Genomic DNA, 20,441 nt, shown 5'->3' with positions numbered 1-20,441 from the left:
ATCCTACAGGTCAAAGTTCAAAGTAAGTTTTTTTTTACACCTTATACAACCCTGAGATTCATTTTCCTGTGGAAATACTCAGCAAATTTATAGAATAGTAATTATAACGGGATCAATGAAAGATCAAGCAGAGTGCAGAAGAGAACTAACTGCAGATGCAAATATAAATAAATATCAGTAAGTAACAAGAACATGAGATAACAAAATGCTCCTTACAGTGAGATCATTGGTTGTGGGAACAAAGGAATACTGGCTAGTTGGTTAATTGGTCATTGTAAATTGTCCCGTGATTAGGCTAGGATTTAATCAGAGGATTGCGAGGTGGTGCAGCTCAGAGCCCCGAGGACCTTTTCCGCACTGTATCTTAATAAATAAATAAATAAAATAAACATCTCAATGATAGAGCAAGTGAGTGACATTATCCTCTTATGGTGAAGAGCCTGGTGGTTAAGGGGTAGTAACCGTTCTTGAACCTGGTACCTTCGCCCTGATGGCAGCAGCAAAAAGAGAGCAAGGCCTGGGTGGTGGGGATCTCTGATGATGGATCCTGCAACAGCGAGTTTCATGTAGATGTGTCCAATCGTTGGGGGGGTCAAGAAGAGACTAGTGAAGAAAGAGGGTAGATTTGGGAATGCAATTTTTATTGCAGCCAAATTTTAAGTAAATACTTTATAGCAAGGGTTCCCAACCTTTTTTATGCCATTGATCCCTGCTATTAACTGAGGGGTCCATGTATTCCAGGTTGGGAACCTCTGCTCTCAAGCATAACTTCCAGCTGATTTCATGTCTATTGAACTTGTCTTACCTTGTGTTTGAATCGACTGCAACTGATAGTTTTACCTAATCAAAGTTCAAATTAAATTTATTATCACAATGCATACTGTCTATGTCACAATCCTGCTGCTGCCTGTAAGAAGTTTGTATGTTCTCCCCGTGACGAGATGAGTCCTCTGGTTTCTCCTGCTTCCTCCCACAGTCCAAAGATGAACCAGTTGGTAGGTTTAATTGGTCACTGTAAATTGTCCTGTGATTAGCCTAGGGTTAAATCAATCAGGAGTCACTGAGCAGCACAACACAAAGGGTCAGAAGAGTCTACTCGACTCCCTGTCTCAGTACGTAAATATAAACAGCCCTGATACTCAATAAATCCAATAACAATAATAGAATCAATGAAAGACTGGACAAACAAACTGTGCAAAAATACAAAGGAATAAAAAAGTAACCATAATTAATAAATAAATAAATAAATAAATAAATAAATAGTATCAAGAGCATGAGATAAGAGTCCTTGAAAGTGAGTCCATAGGTTGTGGGCACCATTGGCTGAAATAACAGCTCTGCACTAGATTAAACTCACTAGTTTTCAGTATACCAACTAACTTAATAAAAATGTGATTGGAAGGTATTAGGTAACAACTAATAGAAAATATCCCAGACTTCATTATGGAGGCCTTTAAACTTTGAACTTAAAGGCAAGTTCAGGACTACAAAGATCAGTTTCCATTGAAGTCATTTGTAGCACACAAAATGCTGGAGGAACTCAGCAGGTCAGGCACCATCTGTGAAGAGGAATAAGGAGTCAACGTTGACTTGTTATTCCTTTCCAGAGATGCTGCTTTACCTGCTGAGTTCCTCCAGTATTTTGTGTGTTGCTTTGGATTTCCAGTATCTGCAGAATTTCTTGTTTGTCTTAGTGGTTTATTTTATTTAGAGATACAGCATGGGCAACAGTCCCTTCTAATTATCCTCCTTCACCTTCCCCCTCCCATCACCTACCTTTTCATTCTGGCATCATCCCCCTTTTCCAGTCCTGAAGAAGGTTCTTGGCCCATAACATCGAATCTTCATTCCCCTCCCTAGATGCTGTCTGAAATCGAGTTTTCCAGCATTTTGTGTGTGTTATCCTGGATCTCCAACAACTGCAGAATTTGTATTTATTATTTGAGAGAAACGTTGTCCTTGAGTATCTGCTGTTGTTTTTCTAACCGGTTATGCTTCATTCATCCCTCCAACCCATTCCTTTTACCCTAATGGCAACCTTTAGCTTGGCTAAGGATTTACAGTACTGTATATTCTGGAGTATAAGCTGACCCCTGCATTTTCAAGGTTAAAAAAGTGATTTTTTTCATGTTACCTTTGTAGAAGCCGACCCTTCTTGTAGAGGTTTTTGATTTCACATGACAGTACTCAGCTTTGCTGGATCTGGAACCTGGAAATTTTGTGAACCAGTACCTGCTAAGAAAACAGGCCTACACATTGTAGAGCGTTATAAACGAATTCTTAATAAATAAATCAGGGAGGGAAATTTTGGATTAGGTCTCAAATGGTAAAGAATCCTCTGAAGTGTAACCCCCCGTGAAACCATTTAGCGCCCATCGTAATCTCGTTAAAACATAACATGGGGTGGCGGGATCAGTAGGTGTACTCAGTATTGAGTTTGCGACCACCATAGACAAAAGATTAAAATGAATGCGATATGATGCTGGCTTCAAGCTGAAGGTTGTTGATTTTGCTAAAGGAACGAATAATCCTGCAGCTGCTAAGAAGTTTAGTGTAAACGAGAAACAAGTGAGAGAGTGGAGAAAGGCAGAGGTCACGCTGAGGGAAACACCAAAGACAAAATGTGCAAACCGCGGGAAAACGTGCCAGTCGCCAGAACTGGAAGAAAAAGTTTTAGAGTGTGTGAATCACCAGTGATCATCTGGATATATCGTTACCAGAGAAGTGATTTGAATTCAAGCATTGAAATGGGCCGAAAAACACTGTGAGGTCAGCGAAAATTTCAAAGCTACACGAATTTGGTGCACCCAATTTATGAATGGATGTAATCTTGTGTTGGGATAAAAAACAAAGATTGCTCAGAAAATTTCCACAGGGTGTTGTTCATGTTCAAGAACGCTGCTGGATGGACTTAGCAGGTTGCTAAGTGGGTTAAAGAGGTGTGGTGTTGCTGTCCCGAAGGTTTCGGGAAGGAAAAGTCGCTACTTGTCTGGATGTGTTCAATGCGCACTTGTCAGGTGAGACAAAAGCAGCATTGAAAGCTGAAAATACAGATATTGCAGTCATTCCCGGTGGTTTGACGTCCGTGCTCCAGCCACGAGATGAGTTTAAACAAACCATTCAAAGAATTCATGCGTCGACAGTGGAAGAAATTTGACTCAAAAACAGCCAATAAATACGACCTGTCTTTCATGTATTCCTTTTTCCAAAGTTGGCACCCTCTGTATAAGCCAACCCCATAATTTTAGGACCAAAATTTAGGGCCAAATTCTTGGCTTATACACCAGAATTTACGGTAACTTTTGCCTTGTTTTATAAGATTGACTTTGATACTTGTAAACTACTTGTTAAAGTGGAAACAATTATTTTGTTACCAGGTTGTACAAACGGCCCTCTCTGAAACCCAGGACCCAGAGGAAGTATCTGTTACTGTGAAGGCTTTTATGACTGCTGACCTTCCCAATGAGCTGATTGAACTGCTGGAGAAGATAGTTTTGGATAACAATGTCTTTAGTGAACACAGGTAGAAAATAGAGCTATTCATCCTAACTATTGTGCACAGTTTAAATCTGTATCAAACTTTTTGGGCATTATTCAGCCATTGGCTTGTCTGTGCACTATAACAGAGAGACAGACATACTTTATTGATCCTGAGGGAAATTGGGTTTCGTAACAGTCGCACCAACCAAGAATAGTGTAGAAATATAGCAATATAAAACCATAAATAATTAAATAATAATAAGTAAATTATTCCAAGTGGAAATAAGTCCAGGACCAGCTTATTGGCTCAGGGTGTCTGACACTCCGAGGGAGGAGTTGTAAAGTTTGATGGCCACAGGCAGGAATGACTTCCTATGACGCACAGTGTTGCATCTCGGTGGAATGAGTCTCTGGCTGAATGTACTCCTGTGCCTAACCAGTACATTATGGAGTGGATGGGAGACATTGTCCAAGATGGCATGCAACTTGGACAGCATCCTCTTTTCAGGCACCACCGTCAGAGAGTCTAGTTCCACCCCCACAACATCACTGGCCTTACGAATGAGTTTGTTGATTCTGTTGGTGTCTGCTACCCTCAGCCTGCTGCCCCAGCATACAACAGCAAACATGATAGCACTGGCCACCACAGACTCGTAGGACATCCTCAGCATCGTACGGCAGATGTTAAAGGACCTCAGTCTCCTCAGGAAATAGAGACGGCACTGACCCTTTTTGTAGACAGCCTCAGTGTTCTTTGACCAGTCCAGTTTATTGTCAATTCATATCCCCAGGTATTTGTAGTCCTCCACCATGTCCACACTGACCCCTTGGATGGAAACAGGGGTCACCGGTGCCTTAGCCCTCCTCAGGTCCACCACCAGCTCCTTAGTCTTTTTCACATTAAGCTGCAGATGATTCTGCTCACACCGTGTGACAAAGTTTCCCATCATAGCCCTGTACTCCGCCTCATCTCCCTTGCTGATACATCCAACTATGGCAGTGTCATCAGAAAACTTCTGAAGATGGCAAGACTCTGTGCAGTAGTTGAAGTCCGAGGTGTAGATAACGAGTTAACTGTTTATAAATCATAGACTCTCGGCAGAGCTACAGTTTCGGCTACCGCAGAACTGAGAGCAGTTATCAGCCCCATCTCTAAGGAGTCTGCTGCATTGGAGAGGGCCCGCGGGATGTATATGGAATGAAGTTATTGGGTTTATTTAAAATGAAGGTAATACGGAGGAGACAGAATGGGGTTGAAAGGGATAATAAATCAGCTGTGATAGAGTGGTGGAGCGGACCAAGCCGAATGGCCTAATTCTGCTCCTATGTCTTTATGGCCTTATGGGAAGGGTTAACGTACGAGGAGCACTTGATGGCTCTGGGCCTGTACTTGCTAGGGTTTAGAAGAACTGGGGTGAAGGGGGAGATGTTGTGATCTGATTGAAATCTACTGAATATTCAAAAGCCGTATAGTCGATGTGGTGAGGATGTTTCCAATAGTGGGAGAGTCTAGGACCAGAGTGCACAGCCTCAGAATAGAAGGACACTCCTTTATAACAGAGCTGAGGAGGAATTTCTTTAGACAAGAGTGGTGAATCTCTGGAATTCATTGTCACAGATGGCTGTGGAGGCCATGTCATTAAGTATATTTAAAGCAGAGGGTGATAAGTTCTTGATTAGTAAGGGTGTCAAAGGTTATGGGGAGAAAGCGAGAGAATGAGGTTGAGAGGGATGATAAGTCAGCCATGATCGATTGATGGAGTAGACTCAATGGTCTCAATGGCTTAACTCTGCTCTCTGTTTTATGGTCTAAGTCAGGGGTTCCCAGCCTGTGGTCTGCAGACCGCTGTTAATGGTAGGAGTCCATAGCATTAGGTTGCTGAAGTGCATAAACTTGATTTCGAGCTGCAAAGCTTTTTCGGGATCAGGTTATTCAATGGCATAAGACATAAGAACAGAACAGACCATTCAGTTGATCGAGTAAGCTCCGCCATTCTTCTGCATTTGATTTATTATCCCTCTCAACCCATTCTCCTGCTTTCTCCCCATAACATTTGACGCCCTGATTAATCAAGAATCTTATCAGCCGCTGCCCTAAATATACCCAATGATTTCACCTCCACAGCTGTCTGTGGCAATGAATTCCACCGATATACCACACTTTTGCAAATAAATCTTTCCTTATCTCTGTTTTAAAGTGATGTCCTACTTTTGCATAGTAGGGGAATTAAGGGTTATGGGGAAAAGGCAGGTAGGTGGAGATGAGTCCATGGCCAGATCAGCCATGATCTTATTGAATGGCAGGTTGGGAACCCCTGATTTAGACCATAAAGCCCAGGAGCAGAGTTAAGCCATTTAGACCATTTGAGCCTACTCCATCAATCGACCATGGCTGACTCGTTATCCCTCTCAACCCCATTTTCCTGCTCTCTATCCATAACCTTTGACACCCTTACTGTCAGATGGCCTACTCCTGTTCCTATTTCTTCTGTTTTTGTGTCCCTCTGTTCTGAGGCTGGGTTTCTAGTCCTAGACTCCCCCACTACAGGAAACATCCTCTCCACATCTACTCTTATCTAGGCCTTTCAGTATTTGATAGGTTTCAATGAGATCTCCCGCACCTACATTCTAAACTCCAGCAAGGCCCAAAGCCACCAAATATTCCTCGTATGCCAATCCTTTCATTTCTGGGATCATTCTCGTGAACCTCATCTAGACCCTCTCCACTGTCAGCACATCCTTTATTTTTAGATAAGGGCCCCAAAACAGATCACAGTACTCCAAATGAGGCATTTCAGCATTACACCCTTGCTTTTGTATTTGTGTCCTCATTTGCCTTCCTTGCCACCAACTGTCTGCAAGTTGCCCTTTAGGGAATCCTGTATGAGGACTCCCAAGTCCCTTTGCACCTCCTGATTTTTGTTTTTTAATTTTCTCTCCATTTAGAAAACAGTCCATGCATTTCTTCTTTCTACCAAAGTGCATAACCATACACTTCCCTACGCTATGTTCCATCTGCCACTTCTTTGCCCATTCTCCCAGTCTGCCTACGTCAAGGATTCCCATCTTGCTTAATGGTATTGGCACATGGTGTAAGGTTCTTGGTAGGGTCACCCATGCCAAACAGGTCAGAGGGTAAAGGCCAGACTAAGAGTGGTCCACCAGTTCTCCAGGTTCAGTTTTTCAGTTCAGGATCAAGAAGTTTTTTTGCAGAAACAGCAATGAAGAATCTTTCTATATCTGTGCCTTCTATATCTATGGACAGACAGAGAGTAGGACCTTTATTGCTGCCCTAAATGCCAGTGGCTTATGGGGCAAACCAGCCATGGGATTTAAAAAAAGGGGGTTGGAACCCCTTGTGTAAGTCCTTTTACAGGCATGTGTTGTGAAATTTGTATCAATCCAATTAAATTTACTTTTATATTTAATGTATCAATGAAGCAAGTTCTAAACACCTGGTCATTTCTGTTTAACTTCAGCCGTAGATGCCACAAAATAGTTTTCAGTGGCAGTAATTTCTTATGTAATCTTTTCTTCTTGCCCAGGAATCTACAGAACCTACTGATCCTTACTGCCATTAAAGCTGACCGCACCCGTGTCATGGAGTACATTAATCGTCTGGATAACTACGATGCTCCCGACATTGCCAACATTGCCATCAGCAATGAACTTTTCGAAGAGGCTTTTGCAATCTTCCGAAAGTTTGACGTGAACACTTCAGCAGTACAGGCAAGAGCTGAAATAGCTCATGTTGCTTCCTTTTGAGGGCTCATGAAATGATATATTTGGATGGTTCAATTCACGATGGGTAAAATAACAGATAATTGTTTCTCTGGGATTAAGAGCTATTTACAGAAGGAGAATTTGCAGGTCTTGCAATATTTTTTCTGGTCTTGCATAATGATTTGGAAGCTTATTTTAAATTTTTATCTGCTGTCTAGGTTCTGATTGAACACATTGGGAATCTCGATCGTGCGTACGAGTTTGCAGAACGTTGCAATGAGCCAGCTGTCTGGAGTCAGTTGGCAAGGGCACAGTTGCAGAAGGACCTGGTTAAAGAAGCCATCGATTCCTACATAAAGGCTGATGACCCATCTGCCTACATGGAGGTTGTGAAAGCGGCCAACAAGAACAGTGAGTATTGCATTCTGCTTGTTTGTACCACTAATAACTGAATCAGAAATTTTATAATTGTGGTACAAACAAAGAAGGCATGACAGTGGCTATATTTCATTAGGAGTTTGAGATTTGATACGTCACCAAAGACACTCGCAAATTTATATACAGACCATTCTAATTGTCTGCATCACTATCCAGTATGGGGGCAAGGGGCTTCTGCACAGGATCGAAGTAAGCTACAGAGAGTTGTTAACTTAACTCCAACGTGGGCACCAGCCTCTGTAGTATCCAGGATGTCTTCAAAGAGCAGTGCCTGAACAAGTAGCATCCATTATTAAGGACCCCCATCACCTAGGTCATGTGCTCTCATTGATACAGAAGCCTGAAGGCACACACTCCACGATCCAGGAACAACTTCTTCCCCTCTGCCATCAGATTTCTGAATGGACATTGAACCCATAAACACTATCTCAGTATTTTTAATTTTTTATTTAACTATTGTATTAATATATATCTGTCGTTGCAAATTATAATGCCACTGTCAACTTCATACCTCATTGTGCAAATAATTTCCTGACCATTTTTAAACTTGTCACAGCACTGAACCAACTCTCAGAGCATGGTAAGATACACACAAAATGCTGGAGGAACTCAGCAGGTCAAACAGCATCTAAGGAAGGGAATAAACAGTCGACGTTTTGGGCAACATACACAAGGTGCATGAGGAACTCAACAGGCAGGTAGCATCTATGGAAAAGAACAAACAGTCGATGTTTTAGGCCGAGGCCCTTCATCAGGACTAAACAGGAAGGGGAGAAGTCAGAGGAAGAAGTGCAAGATGGCAGGTGATAGGTGAAACTGGGAGAGGGGGTGGGATGAAGTAAAGAGCTGGGAGGTTGGTTAGTGAAGGAGATAAGGGCTGGCGAAGGGGAATCTAATGGGTAGAAGACCAAGGGGAAAAAAGGGAAGGGGGAGGAACACCAGAGGGAGGAAATGAGGTAAGAATAGGGAATAGTGAAGGAGAAGTGCAGACAATTACCGGGAAGTTAAGGAAATCGATGTTCATGCCATGGAGGCTACCCAGATGGAAAGTCCATCTCCCACCCCCCATCCTCATCACATTCTACAGGGGTTGTATTGAGAGCATCCTGAGCAGCTGCATTACTGCCTGGTTCGGAAATTGCACCATCTCGGATCACAAGACCCTGCAGTGGATAGTGAGGTCAGCTCAGAAGATCATCGGGGTCTCTCTTCCCGCCATCACGGACATTTACACTACACGCTGCATCTGCAAAGCAAACAGCATTATGAAGGACCCCATGCACCCCTCATACAATCTCTTCTCCCTCCTGCTGTCTGGGAAAAGGCTCCAAAGCATTCGGGCTCTCACGACCAGACTATGTAACAGTTTCTTCCCCCAAGCTATCAGACTTCTCAATACCCAGAGCCTGGACTGATACCTTACTGCCCTATTGCCCTGTTTATTATTTATTGTAATGCCGGCACTGTTTTCCATCAGGAAAATTTTCCATACAGGGTGCCTCTGATATGGTTTTCTTTCTTCAACCACTGTGTTCCCTCTCCTATTGCATCTTGATTTTGATTGCATCATGCCTGCTCACATCCTCTGCGACCTGGGACTCAACAAGACCTGGTCCTGACTCCTTCCACCCCACCTGCAGATAAGGCAGTTAACAAGTCATGGGATGGTGGCTTTCAGTCCTAATCTATCTATTATTTCTGTGCACTGCTGAGTGCTGGATTGTCAGTTACTAAATTGGTTAAGGCAAGGTGCCATTTGAAAATACAAAAGATGGGATGTTACTTTGACGTTGTTGTATTTGTTGAGCTTGGTATTTAGTTTGAGTCATTTCACCACCAGTCAAGATGCCATCATCAGTGCACAGTTGGTGTTTCTCTCTGGGAGTGCTCATGTTTATATAGGCCACTACTGGATTGCCTTGGTCCTGATTAGCTACCTCTTCAATTGAACTTTGAATTCTATTGGCTTGCTTATTAACACCACTTTAACTGGGACACCAGAGGTTGTAGTGCGGGCAGACACGAAGCAAGCACATAATCATGGTTCTCTTTTTTTTTCTAAATTTTATTTAAATTTTTAAATGATTACAAGTGAAGAAAAAAAAAGATATGTGACCCTTCCCCCCTCCCCTTAATCCCTCCCCCCTAACTACCCTATATAAAAAAAAATTAAGAAAGAAAGAAAAGAAAGAAAGAAAGAGTGCCTGGTTGTTGGTAGGTCTCCACATGCTCCATGGAGTTCTTAATAACTTTAGTATATATATTTATTTTTTTTTCCCCAAGTAGCCATTAATTTTCTCTTCAGAGCACCTATATATTTAATCCTGTCTTTTGTAAATAAGGGCCCCAGATTTTCAAAAATGTTTCATATTTATCTCTTAAGTTATAAGTAATTTTTTCTAATGGAATACAGCCATAGATTTCTTTTTTCCAACAATCTATACTTAAATATGTATCTGATTTCCAAGTAATTGCAATAGCCTTTTTGGCTACAGCCAGCGCAGTTTTTATAAATTCTTTCTGATATTTATTAAGTTTGAGTTTTGGTTTTGTCCCTTCAATATCACCTAGTAAAAGTAATATTGGATTATGAGGAAGTTTTATTCCCGTAATTTGTTCCAATAAAAGTCTTAAATTTGTCCAAAAAGGTTGAATTTTAGAGCAAGACCATGTAGAATGTAAAAATGTACCAGTTTCTTGGTTACATCGGAAACACTGATCAGATAAACTTGGATTTAATTTATTTATTTTTTGTGGTGTAATATATAATTGATGTAAAAAATTATATTGCACTAATCTTAACCGAACATTTATTGTATTTGTCATACTGTCAAGACACAGTCTTGACCAATTTGTTTCTTCAATTTTAATATTCAAATCACTTTCCCATTTTTGTCTTGACTTATGGACTCCTTGTTTAGTTGCCTGGTTTTGAATCAAATTATACATACAAGATATAAATTTTTTAATATTTCCTTTTTGAATTAAAATTTCTATTTCTTTAGATTTCGGCAATAACATTGTTTGACCTAGTTTTTCTCTTATATAAGCCCTTAATTGAAAGTAACAAAATAAAGTGTTATTTGATATTTTATATTTATTCTTTAGTTGATCAAATGACATTAATATACCTCCTTCAAAACAATCTCCTATATATTTAATCCCTTGTTGAAACCAATTATATAAAAGTTGGTTATCCATTGTAAAAGGAATAAGTCTATTTTGAATTAAAGATCTCTTTGCTAATAAAGATTTTTTTGTCTCATCATCAACATTTATCTTATTCCATAAATCAATCAAATGTTTTAATATAGGAGATTCTTTCTTTTCCCGTATCCATTTAGATTCCCATTTATATATAAAATCTTCTGGTACGTTTTCTCCTATTTTGTCCATTTCTATTCTAATCCATGCCGGTTTATCTTTCTCAAAAAAAGATGCAATAAATCTAAGTTGATTTGCTTTATAATAGTTCTTAAAATTTGGAAGTTGTAACCCTCCTAGATCAAATTTCCATGTCAATTTTTCCAACGATATTCTTGACATCTTACCTTTCCAAAGAAACTTCCTCACATATTTATTTATCTCTTGAAAAAACTTCTGGGGTAATTGTATTGGTAATGATTGAAATAAATATTGTAGTCTAGGGAATATATTCATTTTTATAGTATTTACTCTACCTACTAATGTTATTGGTAATGCCATCCATTTATCAAGATCCTCCTGAATTTTTTTTAAAAGTGGTAAATAATTTAATTTATATAAGTTTTTTATGTCATTATCAATTCTTATACCTAAATATTTTATACCATTTGCCGGCCATCTAAATTGAGTTATTAATCGACATTGACTATAATCTCCATTAGTAAGAGGTAAAATTTCGCTTTTATCCCAATTTACTTTATAACCTGATATTTTCCCATATTCTTCTAGTCTATAAGATAATTTACCCAATGAATGTAATGGATCTGTTAAATAAAGTAGAACATCATCAGCAAATAAATTAATCTTATATTCTTCCTGATTAACTCTAAAACCTTTAATATCTGGATCCATTCTGATTAATTCAGCTAATGGCTCTATTGCCAACACAAACAAAGCAGGTGACAATGGACAACCTTGCCTAGTTGATCTTGTTAACTGAAATGGTGTCGAAATTTGACCATTCGTCACTACTTTAGCTTTGGGATTAGTATTCAAGGCGTTAATCCATCTTATAAATGGTGTTCCTAATCCATATTTTTCCAATACCTTGAATAAAAAATCCCATTCCAATCTATCAAACGCTTTTTCTGCATCTAAAGCAACTGCCACACTCATTTCCTCCCTCTTTTGCGCTAAATGGATTATACTAATTAATCGGGTTACGTTATCTGCCGATTGTCTATTTTTGATAAATCCTGTTTGATCCATATGCACTAATTTTGGTAAACATTTAGATAATCTATTAGATAAGATTTTTGCTATTATTTTATAATCAGTATTTAATAAAGAAATAGGTCTATATGATGCTGGTTTTAGAAGATCTCTATCTTTTTTTGGCAACACTATTAAAACAGCTGTTGAAAAAGATTCTGGAAGTCTATGTGTTCTTTCCGCTTGATGTATTAACTCCATAAAAGGAGAAATTAATAAATCTTTAAACTTTTTATAAAATTCAGGCGGAAAACCATCTTCTCCTGGGGATTTATTACTTTGAAGTGATCCTAGAGCTTCTTCAACTTCCTTCACTGTAAAAGGCATACCTAATCCCTTCTGTTCTTCCATATCTAATTTTGGAAGAGTTATTTGTGCTAAAAATCTTTCTATCTTAGCATCATCGTTTTTTGATTCTGATTTATACAACTCAGAATAAAAGTTCTTAAAAGCCTCATTAATTTCTAGAGGCTTATAAGTAACCTCATTCACTTTTGTTCGGATTGCATTTATTGTTTTGGAAACCTGATCTGTTTTTAATTGCCATGCAAGGACCTTATGTGATCTTTCACCTAGTTCATAATATCTCTGTTTAGTTCTCATAATTGCTTTTTCTGTTCGATATGTCTGGAGTGTATTGTATTTTAACTTCTTATTGATAAGTTGTCTTCGTTTTTCTTCTGTCATATTTCTTTGAGATTCTTTTTCTAATTTTATAATCTCTTTTTCCAGTTGATCTATTTCTATCATATATTCCTTCTTAATTTTAGAAGTATAACTTATTATCTGACCTCTCAAATATGCCTTCATTGTTTCCCACAGTATGAATTTATCATCAACTGAATGTAAATTTGTATCTAAAAAGAACTGAATTTGTTTTTTCATAAAATCACAGAAATCCTGTCGTTTTAGTAAAATTGAGTTAAATCTCCATCTATAAATTGATTCCTCTTTATCTATCATAATCATTGTCATTATTAAAGGAGAGTGATCAGACAATATTCTTGCTTTATATTCCACATTTTTCACTCTATCTTGAATATTCGTTGATAATAAGAAAAAATCTATCCTTGAATATGTTTTATGTCTATTTGAATAAAATGAATAATCTCTTTCTTTTGGATTGATTCTTCTCCATATATCAATCAAATTTAGATCTTTCATCAATGATAGAGTTAATTTTACTACTTTTGATTTTGTAATAGCCTTTATTGATCTATCTAAAACTGGATCTAGACAAAAATTAAAATCTCCACCTATTAATATTTTATCATGTGCATTAGCCAAATTCAGAAAAACCTCCTGTATAAATTTTACATCGTTTTCATTTGGTGCATAAATATTCATAAGTGTCCATAGTTCTGAAAAAATTTGACAATGTATAATTAAATATCTTCCTGCCGAATCAATTAATACATTTTGTATTTTAATTGGTAAGTTTTTATTAACCAATATTGCAACTCCTCTCGCCTTTGAATTAAATGAAGCTGCAATAACATTTCCAACCCAGTCTCTTTTTAATTTCTGATGTTCTATGTCCGTTAAATGAGTTTCTTGTAAGAAAGCTATGTCTATTTTCATTTTTTTAATATATGTTAAAATTCTTTTTCTTTTTACTGGTCCATTAAGCCCATTAACATTAAAACTTAAAAAATTCAATAAGTTAGTCATTATTTTTAATTATGTTACTCCAATCTATAATAATACCTAATCTTTCAACTGTCATGGTATCTTGGGAAATCTTTTTAGAAGTCTCCATGTTGCTATGTGTGTCCCCACCAATCATCCAGGCAAAAAAGTAAAAGAAAAATAGAGTATAAGGAAAAAAACAAAATACCCCCCTACTAATGTTGTGAAAGAAAAAAAACACAACATTACCCCCCTCTGTTGTACGGGTCATGGCAATCGCCATGATTACACACGTGAATCCCGTAGTAACCGATTCAAAGTTCCCCATCCCCCCCGCAACGTAAAAAGTATATATATAAGAAAAGGAAAGAAAAAAAAACACATTCTTATCAATTAACATTTCTAAAATTTTACTTTTCTCCCTTGTATCGTCCTTAAATGTCCATCAATTCCATTCACTGTCTCTATCTTCATCTTTAACCATTACATTTATAAGTCTCTACGTTGAATTAGGGAGTAGATGGAAGTTTTTGTGCGAACACCTCCGCATCTCGATAATCGGAAAAAAATTTTTTTCCCTCTTCCAGAAAAACTATCAGTGTTGCTGGGTGACGCATTAAAAATTTATAACCTTTTTCCCATAAAATTTTTTTTGCTGAATTAAATTCTTTCTTTCTCTTCAAAAGGTTATAACTTATATCAGGATAAAAAAGAACTGGTTTCTCTGCTATCATCAATGGACCCTTTCTTCTTTTGGCACCTTGGGCAGCCGCCCTCAAAATCTTTTCTTTATCCTGGTATCTTAAACATCTTATCAAAATTGATCGCGGATTTTGTTCATCTTGAGATCTTGGTCTTAAAGCTCTGTGTGCCCTTTCAATCTCAATTGAAAATTCTTCCCCCATTTCCAATTTTTCAGGAATCCATTTTTGAAAAAATTTTATTGGGTCTTCTCCTTCGATGCCTTCTTTAAGTCCAACAATTTTAATATTGTTGCGTCTATTAAAATTTTCAAGTTTATCCATTTTTTCCACGAGTTGTTTTCTTTCTGATGTCCAGGCAATATTATCTACTTCCATTTCCTTCATTCTTCCATCCATGTCTTCCATTTTCATTTCCAAATCTGTAATTTTCTTTTCCATTTTTTCTTGTTTCTTTGTCATATTATCAAACATAGCCTCCATACTCATCATTTTTTCTTTCATTACTTTTTGGTTACTTTTAATTACTTTTAATGCTTTTAATTTATGCATTATTTGCCTCAAAATCTTGTATATATTTTCAAAGGACTTCTCATCTCCGTCTTTACCTAGTTGTTCCAGAGAGTCTGATTCTCTGTCAGAGTCGGTGTCACTTTCAGTTGAAGTCGCTGTTGGGATTTGTAGTTTTTGCTGTTGTCGTTCGCGCACGCTCACTCCTGTAAGCTTGCGCAGTTCTCGTTGATCTTTTCCTTTCGAAATGGCCGATGTTGCTGCAGTTTCCTGTTCCATTTCGCCAGTAGCGTGTTGTACCTGAGTCCGCGGTTCTTCGGTAGAAGTAGGCCTTGATTCTTTTCGAACTTCAGCTGTCTTCGCGGTAGTATTTTTCTTCGTCCTCTGTCTATGAGGCATAGCTTGAAACAATCCAAAGTAATTTATAAGTAACCTTATGAAAGTATTGGCTAGTTCTTCTTCATTTAAGTATTAATTTATTGGTTTTTTACGGGAGGGGTGGGTTCCAGCGTCTCGATCCTACGTCATCACGTGACGTCCCCCCCAATCATGGTTCTCTTGTGATAACTCCATAAACAAACATATTGAAATAGACATCATCTACAAACCCCTAAGAATCAGAGAAATATGAGGCAATAGAATTCAAAGGTCAACTAAAATGAGTAGCCAATCAGGACTGAGGCAAGAGAACAGGTGGCTCATACAACCAGAGAGAAACACCAACAACCCCACCGCCTCGATTCAGCCTTTACCCAAGCTTTCCAATTTGAACTGATGTTTAAATCAATCAAATCTCTGGGCTGACTCTCCACACCTCGGTTCTGCTACATCAAGTCCCAAGGGGAGTTGCAGTCTATTTGTGGTGATTGTTTACCAGAAAAAGTGCAATTAACTGGCTGGAAATACACTCAGTGGCCACTTCATTAGATATAACTGTTCATTATTTGTTGCAAATATCTAATCAGCTAATGATGTGGCACCAACTCAGTGCATGAAAGCATGTACATGTGGTCAAGAGGTTCACTTGTTGTTCAGGCCAAACATCAGAATGGAGAAGAGAAGTGACTTGGACTGTGGAATGATTGTTGGTGTCAATGGGGTGATTTGAGTATCTCAGACTGCTGACCTCTTGAGACTTCCATGCACAACAGTCTTTTGAGTTTACAGAAAATGGTCTGATAAACCTTCAGTGAATAGCAGTTCTGTGTGTGAAAATGTCTTGTTAATGAGAGGTCAGTGAGAATGTCCAGACTGGTTCAAGCTGATAGGAAGGCATCAATAACTCAAATAACCACACAAATGGTGTGAAGAAGAGCAACTCTGAATGCACAACACATCAAAACTTGAAGTGGATGGGCTACAGCAGCAGGAGACCCCATTGGGTCCCATTCCTGTCCCCAGTAAAGTGACCACTTTACTGTGTATGTGTATCTGGCGTACTAACTAAAATTTTCTCTGAAATTGCCAAATGGGTTAGAAATGGAGTTCAACGTATGCACTGCCATATCACACACTGAATTTTCTCATTCCTTCTACTCCCCCACCCTTGTCAGATTGTACCGTAAAGTATTCTGAAGGCTCCTGAGCTAATTGAATATTTTGCTCAATCCTGTAACCCTCTAGATAACTGGGAAGACCTGGTGAAGTTCCTGCAAATGGCCAGAAAGAAAGCCAAGGAGTCATATGTAGAGACTGAGCTGATATTTGCTCTGGCAAAGACTAACCGCCTGTCAGAGTTAGAGGAGTTTGTTAATGGACCTAACAATGCCCACATTCAACAGGTAAGTAATTCCAGGAGCAATTGCATTAAAACTTGCCATGCTACTCTTGAAACATGGAACTTAAAATTGCTATACAGTGGATTCCAGTTTATTGAAACACATCGGGACCAGTACGTTTTGGCCCAATTAAGTGGCTGCCCAGGAAATCGTTACAAAGGTATAAAAAAGACAAACCACTGTTTAACTGAGTAACAAATTATATATTTAACTTTAATACAGAACAAATTAGAACACTATCAGAACTGCCACAGAACTATAAACCTGTGTATTTCTTCCTAATAGTTGCTGACAAAGCAATTCATTCAACGTTTGCTCACATGATTTTTTGATTGACTAAATGTGCAAAATCACGCCGACACCTAGTTCAGGGGAGGAGGGAGGAAAGTGGTGGCAGAGAAGGGTTTCCAGGGGCAGGGAGTTGACATGGGTGCAGACATACCCAGCCCTAGTCACCAGGCAAGATCATTTGATTCCAAACAAATGTTTTATTGATCATTACAGAATGTCTCTCGGGTGCTTCCTGCTCACTTCCCTTTCTCCCAACCATGATTCACCTCTCCCTGCCACCTTCCCCTCTCAGACCCCAAGAGGGACCCATATCAGAATTGGGTTTATTGTCACTCATGCCACAAATTTAGTATTTTTTTGCTGCTGCAGTACAGTGCAATACATAAAATTACTATAATAATGTGCAAAGGTCCTGGGCACCCTAGCTATTGCACAGTACTGTAAAATGTGTGGGGTAGACAGGGTAAATGCAGTTTTCCCCCCATTAGGAAAAGGGAACCAAAATCTAAAAGACATGGATTTGAGGTGAGAAGGGAAGTATTTAAAGGGGAACTGAGGGGCAACTTCTTGCAGGGTGGTGCATAGATGAAACCAGCTGCCAGAAGAAGTGCTTGGGGCAGATACTGTAACCTTGAAAAAAACGTGGACATGTACATGTGTGCAAAAGGTTCAGAGCATGGGTCCCCTACCTGACCCTCCCCCTTCCCCACTTGCTCCAGCAAAAGCACCCCTTTCCCCCCCCCCAACATGCAAGCAACAGCAAAAATCCCCAAAGAGACCTTGATCTAGAATCCATCAAAAACTGCAGTCCATAACCCAACACTTCAGTGTCTCAGGTAGACTCTCACTCCCTAGCAAAGGAAAGAGAGGTCACCTCTACAACAGCAAGAGCAGAGACCAGCATCTCTGTGTTCAGATGTTGCAGTTTACCGCATCACTTTTCCAAACCTCCCCACCCCCACCCAACTCGAGGACTGACAGGCTCTCACTCACCATCAAAATTTAATTCTGAACTATAGGTTGGTGACCGCTGCTACGATGATGGCATGTATGATGCAGCCAAGTTACTTTACAATAATGTTTCCAACTTCGCTCGTTTGGCTTCTACCTTGGTGCATTTGGGAGAGTACCAGGCTGCAGTAGACAGTGCTCGAAAAGCCAACAGCACCAGGACGTGGAAAGAGGTAAGAAATCTGCATGCTGTATCCAGTGATGAATATTTGCTCAATCTGAATCTCAGACTAAGTAGTTCCAATCAATTCTTACAAAATAACATCTTCTTGCAACTGGGCAGTGTGATGACAATTTTTTAAAAAACTTTTTTTAAATCTCCCTGCTTCAGGTCTGTTTTGCCTGCGTGGACGGGCAGGAGTTCCGCCTGGCCCAGATATGTGGCCTGCACATCGTCATTCATGCAGATGAGCTCGAGGAGTTGATCAGTTACTACCAGGTAATCCCATTTCAATAAGGTGGACTGTATCAAGTTAGTTGTACCTATAGCCTATTGAGTGTTCACATGTCGAAGCTGTGTTGGGTTCAAAGTACATATATGTCACGATATACAGCCCTGAGATTCATTTTCCTGCAGGCAGAGTGTAGAAAACAACAGTGTGCAAATTCAAATATAAATAAGTAGCAATAAATAATGAGAACATAAGATAAAGAGAACTTAAAGTGAGATCATTTGTTGTGGGAACATCTTAATGGATGGGCAAGTGAGTGTCATTATCCCCCTTTGTTCAAGAGCCTGATAGTTGAGGGGTAGTAACCTGGTACTGAGTCCTGAGTTCAGGTATCTTCTACCTGATGGTGTCGTGGTTTCTCGTGCCCCACAAACGACCAGGAGACGCAGAAGATTCTTCAAGAAGGGTTAAACTTTAATTTGCAAATCAAAGCTGAGACAGTCATTGAGCTAGTCGCTGATTGCCCACCGATCCTTGTACATAGCATTTTTTATAGCAGTCTCCTGGTTTAGTTGCATTAGCATATCCAATCGGTCTATAGTTGCGTATCACAAGTACATCCGCCACTATTGTTTCTACCTATTGATTTAATCATGTTCTAATCTACATCTCTTAGCTACCTCTCATTGTCTTCTACATTCAGTTGGAAACATGCATAGCAAATAGCAAACTCAGACTACATAATCTACATCTCTTAGCTACCTCTCATTAACACACCATTGTCTTCTACATTCAATTGGATACATGCATAGCAAATTCAAAGCTGACTACATAGTTTTGGTTACACAGCAAACAATGCAACTTTTATACTCCAATAATGGCAGCAGCAAGAAAAGAGCATGTCTTGGGTGGTGAAGATCTCTGATGCTGGATGCTGCATTCCAATGACAGTATTTCATGTAGATGTGCTCAGTGGTTGGGAGGGCTTTACCCATGATGTTTGCTAAATCCACTACCTTTTGTAGGCTTTTCTGTTGGTGTTAGTGTTTCCATAACTGGCTGTGATGCAGCCATTTAATACCTTCTCCACTACACATGCATAGAAGCTTGTCAATTTGTTTTTTCCATGAAATATAAACTTGTGCATTGCAGGTAGTGTTTGCTTGCTTCCAGTAGCAACTTGCAAAGCCTTCAGGCTTAGTCAAAGTAAAATACTATACAATTTGCTTAAATATTCCAAATGTACTACATGCCATCGGTAGCATTTGTTTGTTATGTGCCATGTATGGTGTAGGTGATCGTGGTCGTTCCATGACCACAATTGTTCATGGCAAATTTTTCGACAGAATTGCCTTCTTCGGGGCAGTGTCTTTACAAGACCCCAGCCTTTTTCAATACTCTTCAGAGGTTGCCTGGCATCAGTAGTCACATATCCCGAACTTGTGATATGCACCAGCTGCTCATATGAGCATAAACCACCTATGCCCAAGAGTGACCTGCAGGCTAGCAGAGGGAAGGAACGCCTTACTCCTCCTTTGGTAGAGATGTATCTCCACCCCTGGGTATGCTGGTTGTTCATGCAAACAGGCCTAGAGCCATCAAATCATATGATAAGCCTTTCATTCCAGGAATCATTCTCGTGAACCTCTTCTGAAACCTCTCCAATGGCAGCATATTTTTTCTTTGTTTAAAAGATGAGTTGATGCATGATTTTTCTTGTGAGCTTCTCTGCTCCGGCATCACATAAAAAAGGCACAAAATAAAGAATGAACATGGAACAGTACAGCACAGGAATAGGCCATTCAGCCCACAATGAAGCATGTAAATTATTATCATTGTGTGACATGGGTGATCATGGTCTTTCCATGACCATGACAGTTCTTGGCAAATTTTTCTGAAGAAGCGGTTTGCCATTGCCTTCTGGGCAGTGTCTTTGCAAGCCGAGTGACTCCAACCATTATCTACTCCCATGGCTTCACGTGACCCTGATCGATGGATGGCGGGGCTGAGCAGGTGCTACACCTTGTCCAAAGGTGACTTGCAGGCTAATGGAGGAGAGGAGCACCTTACAC

At 39.3% G+C, this 20,441-nt stretch overlaps 1 protein-coding gene across 3 annotated transcripts in view; it reads left to right on the top strand.

Annotated features, from left to right (window-relative positions):
• The window catches only part of cltcl1 (clathrin, heavy chain-like 1), a 146,149-nt gene that overhangs the window by 96,468 nt on the left and 29,240 nt on the right, over positions 1–20,441 (top strand). For all 3 annotated transcript variants that reach the window (XR_012099692.1, XM_073051872.1, XM_073051871.1), the window contains exons 19-24: positions 3,378–3,523; positions 7,026–7,209; positions 7,422–7,614; positions 16,521–16,678; positions 17,986–18,150; positions 18,309–18,416. Coding sequence is in view for 2 of the 3 variants with exons in the window: in XM_073051872.1 (XP_072907973.1) it covers positions 3,378–3,523; positions 7,026–7,209; positions 7,422–7,614; positions 16,521–16,678; positions 17,986–18,150; positions 18,309–18,416 (954 nt within the window). In the remaining variant the exon portion in view is untranslated. The remainder of the gene's footprint in view (positions 1–3,377; positions 3,524–7,025; positions 7,210–7,421; positions 7,615–16,520; positions 16,679–17,985; positions 18,151–18,308; positions 18,417–20,441) is intronic.

Source organism: Hemitrygon akajei, chromosome 7 (genome assembly GCF_048418815.1).
Source record: "Hemitrygon akajei chromosome 7, sHemAka1.3, whole genome shotgun sequence".
Lineage (NCBI taxonomy): Eukaryota > Metazoa > Chordata > Chondrichthyes > Myliobatiformes > Dasyatidae > Hemitrygon > Hemitrygon akajei.
Note: the sequence above shows the minus strand (reverse complement) of the source record. Positions and strands in the feature narration are given on the sequence as shown.